At 40.9% G+C, this 3,332-nt stretch overlaps 1 protein-coding gene across 1 annotated transcript; it reads left to right on the plus strand.

Annotated features, from left to right (window-relative positions):
* Positions 1 to 1,973: 1,973 nt before the first annotated feature.
* Positions 1,974 to 2,972, plus strand: LOC110222582 (olfactory receptor 6J1-like). The gene has a single exon (XM_021007689.2). The coding sequence runs from the start codon at positions 1,974 to 1,976 to the stop codon at positions 2,970 to 2,972; it is 999 nt and encodes a 332-aa protein (XP_020863348.2).
* Positions 2,973 to 3,332: the final 360 nt, after the last annotated feature.

A 3,332-nucleotide genomic window follows, 5' to 3' on the forward strand; every position in this document is an offset into this window, starting at 1 on the left:
TCTTTGTTTCTTAATTTATGGCTATTTCTTTCAAGCATTAAACAGTGTTCCTAAATTCTAACATACCAGGATTTGGTAAATAAATTCGTCTTAACTCTGTTGATGTGATTCATCATTTAGAGACTGATTTCATTCTATCTCAGTCTTCTTCTTTTAAGCCCTGTAACAAATAGCCCCAAGAAAAGGTTCCCCAATCCCACTAGTCGGTTTCCCATTTACCCAAACCAGGTTCAATCTTCTCATGTTCTTGGCACCTTCACTTTCCCCCTTAACTCTCCAGTAGTATTCCCCTCATACAGTGTTTTCTGTGGTATATAGCATAGGTACAACGGTGAGAAGACAAAAGCTACCAGGCTACAGTGGCAAAAGATCTCAAGGCAGAATATCTATATAAATGTAATTATAGGTACAACCATGCTACTCACAAGTTAATAGAAAAATTATACTCAACAGCCCTTCCTGTTTTTCCTAGCTCACTCTTACTTTTATACTCAGTCTGAACTAAAACTCTTCTTAATACAAAGGAAGCCAGGTCCTTTTTCTATTGGTTCTCAGTCCTTGTTTCTTTGTGTCTTGGTCAAACCTGCTATCAAATTCCAAACTTTTTTTTCCTTTTTCATAGACCATCCTTGTTCTAGGTTTTCTTAGCATGCAGCTCAGGGCAAATGTTCAAGGTGCCTTTACTCTCCTTTAATCCTTCCTCATCTTCCTATTCTCCCTTGCTCTAAAATCTATTTTTTTTTGCTCCTTTCCTTCCTTTCCCTCCCTCCATATCTGAAAACCTAGTTGTGCACATTTTAATTACTCTGCTCCCAGATAGGCAAGGGTTACCTTATAATATCAGAAAAGGGCTTAGAAATCCATCATCCTTTTGTTCCTTGTGGAGACTGAGCGTCCACACAGAACACTTTAATTGCAGGAAAATATAATGGTCCTAATTCTGCCCAATATTTCACTTTTCATGCTACTGTATCCCAGGCAGTGAGTTAGGAAGACCAGTGGTTTTGATACAGAAAGTGCCATTTGACAAACTCAACTTCAGGCAGAGTTTCTCTAAGATGTTGGGGAGAATATGAGACCATGAATCATTAAGTAACAGCATCTCTAACATATGGAGCCCACACAATAGGAAGAGTACATACCAATGATAAAGCCATCTCAGAGAAAAGAGGGGAAGTGTTTAACTTGCTTAAGGAGTTTAGATTTAGCAGTTGGCTAGATCATTTTCCGCATGTTATCCATAAGGTTTAGGTTTCTGGATATAATCAAAGAGCTGAAAAATAACAGAGATCCAAATATCCCTGCAAAATACGAGGGAGTTACCTAAGACAGAAAAGAAATTATCTCCTTTCCTCTAAGTTTTTAGTATTCAGTTTTCAGGCTTAAAATGGTAATTGGCATGCCCATTGTTTAAACTTTGTCTTGTAATTTCATAGAAACAGAAAATTTCAGAGGTGAATATTGAATTTCAGAGTTAGTCCAACACACTTTTTTTAGGTAAATGAGGCCCAAAGATGTGAGGAGACTTATTCAAAATCACACAATTAATTCGTGGTAGATGTAGAATTTAAATCTGGGCTTATCCCAGTGTTCTTTCCATTGCAACATGATTCCTTTGTCATATTCAGATTTCCTAATTGCAAGGCAGGAAATACTAGAAGATTTTAAAAAATAGATGTCTGCGGATATTTGCCAAAAGTTTTCAAAGAAGATTCAAAACTTCTATTTTCAACATTTTTCTTCTGCCCAGTCACACACCATGATCATATCTCTAGCTTAGATTCTAAATTCTAGTATTATTTCTTAACTTGCTGGTATGTCCTAGAGTTGTGATGCCCAGAGTATTAGCCTCTTTCCATAAATTTCCTTTCCTTTCCTTTCCTAGTTACCTAGTGATTAGTTGTCAACTTCATCTATTCAGATCCATCTCATAGAATTCTTTCCTATTGTTTCCTCAGGGGAAAAGATTCAGGATGACCTTGCCCATGAAGAATCAGACCACCACAGTGACCGAGTTCATTCTGCTTGGTTTTCCCATCAGCAGAGAAGTGGAGCTACTGTTCTTTATGTTCCTTCTGCCCACATATCTCTTGACACTCCTGGGGAACATCCTCATCATCTGCATTGTTGTGTCCTACTCAAGCCTCTACACACCCATGTACTTCTTCCTCTGCAATCTCTCCATCTTGGACATCCTCTTCACCTCTGTCATTTCCCCAAGGGTTCTGGCCAATTTGGCCACTGGGGATAAGACCATCTCCTTTGCTGGGTGTGTCACCCAGTGCTATTTCTACTTTTTCCTGGGGACAGTGGAATTTCTTCTATTGACATGCATGTCCTACGATAGGTATGCTGCCATCTGTAATCCACTGAGGTATAGCACGATTATGAGTCCATCTGTATGCATTGGACTGGTTCTTTTCTCATGGGTGGGTGGTTTCTTGTCTGTTCTTTTCCCCACCATACTCATCTCTAGGTTACCCTTCTGTGGCTCCAATATCATAAGCCACTTTTTCTGTGACAGTGGGCCTCTATTGGCCCTGGCCTGTACAGACACGACATCTATTGAGCTGATGGATTTTCTGCTGTCATCCACTGTCATCCTCATCTCCTTAATTCTCATTGGGTACTCCTACACCCACATCATCATGACCATCTTACGAATCCCATCAGCCAGTGGGAGGAAGAAGGCCTTTAACACGTGTGCTTCTCACCTGACCATTGTAGTGATTGCTGGTGGGATCACAGTCTTTATATATGTGACTCCCTCCCAGAAAGAAACCTTGGAGATCAACAAAATACCCTCAGTGTTGAGCAGTGTGGTGGCACCTTTCCTTAACCCTTTCATATACACCCTGCGCAATGACACAGTGCTAGGGATCCTCAGGGAGGTAGAAGTGGGAGTCAGAGCTTTATCAGTCAAGAGGAGGAGAAGGTCACTCCTAAGAATGCTGCCCCACAAAGGTCACTGACAAAGGGAGTTGTGGCCTCTTTAATAAAGATCATTTTCTAATTCCATGAAAATTAACGTAAGGCACCTAGAGGTCCAAGATCTGCTTTTGGCAAGAGCAGGTGCTAAGTGTGTGCCACTGCATGGCCTTGTGGAGGCACTTGGAGGGTTGGGTGATCTATGTCCCACTCTGACCTGCTCCTCTCTCAGAAGCTATGCTTAAGCTGGCTCTCCAGTCAGGGAACATTTTTTTAAAAAAATGTACCATCCTAAAACCAAACCAAAACAAACAAACAAACAAAAAAAGGAGGCAGCTAGGTGTCACAGTGGCTAGAACTCCAGCCTTGGAGTCAGGAGGACCTGAGTTCAAATCCAGCCTCAG

This window comes from Phascolarctos cinereus, unplaced genomic scaffold (assembly GCF_003287225.1).
Source record: "Phascolarctos cinereus isolate Bilbo 61053 unplaced genomic scaffold, phaCin_HiC Scaffold_3;HRSCAF=262, whole genome shotgun sequence".
NCBI classification, from domain to species: domain Eukaryota; kingdom Metazoa; phylum Chordata; class Mammalia; order Diprotodontia; family Phascolarctidae; genus Phascolarctos; species Phascolarctos cinereus.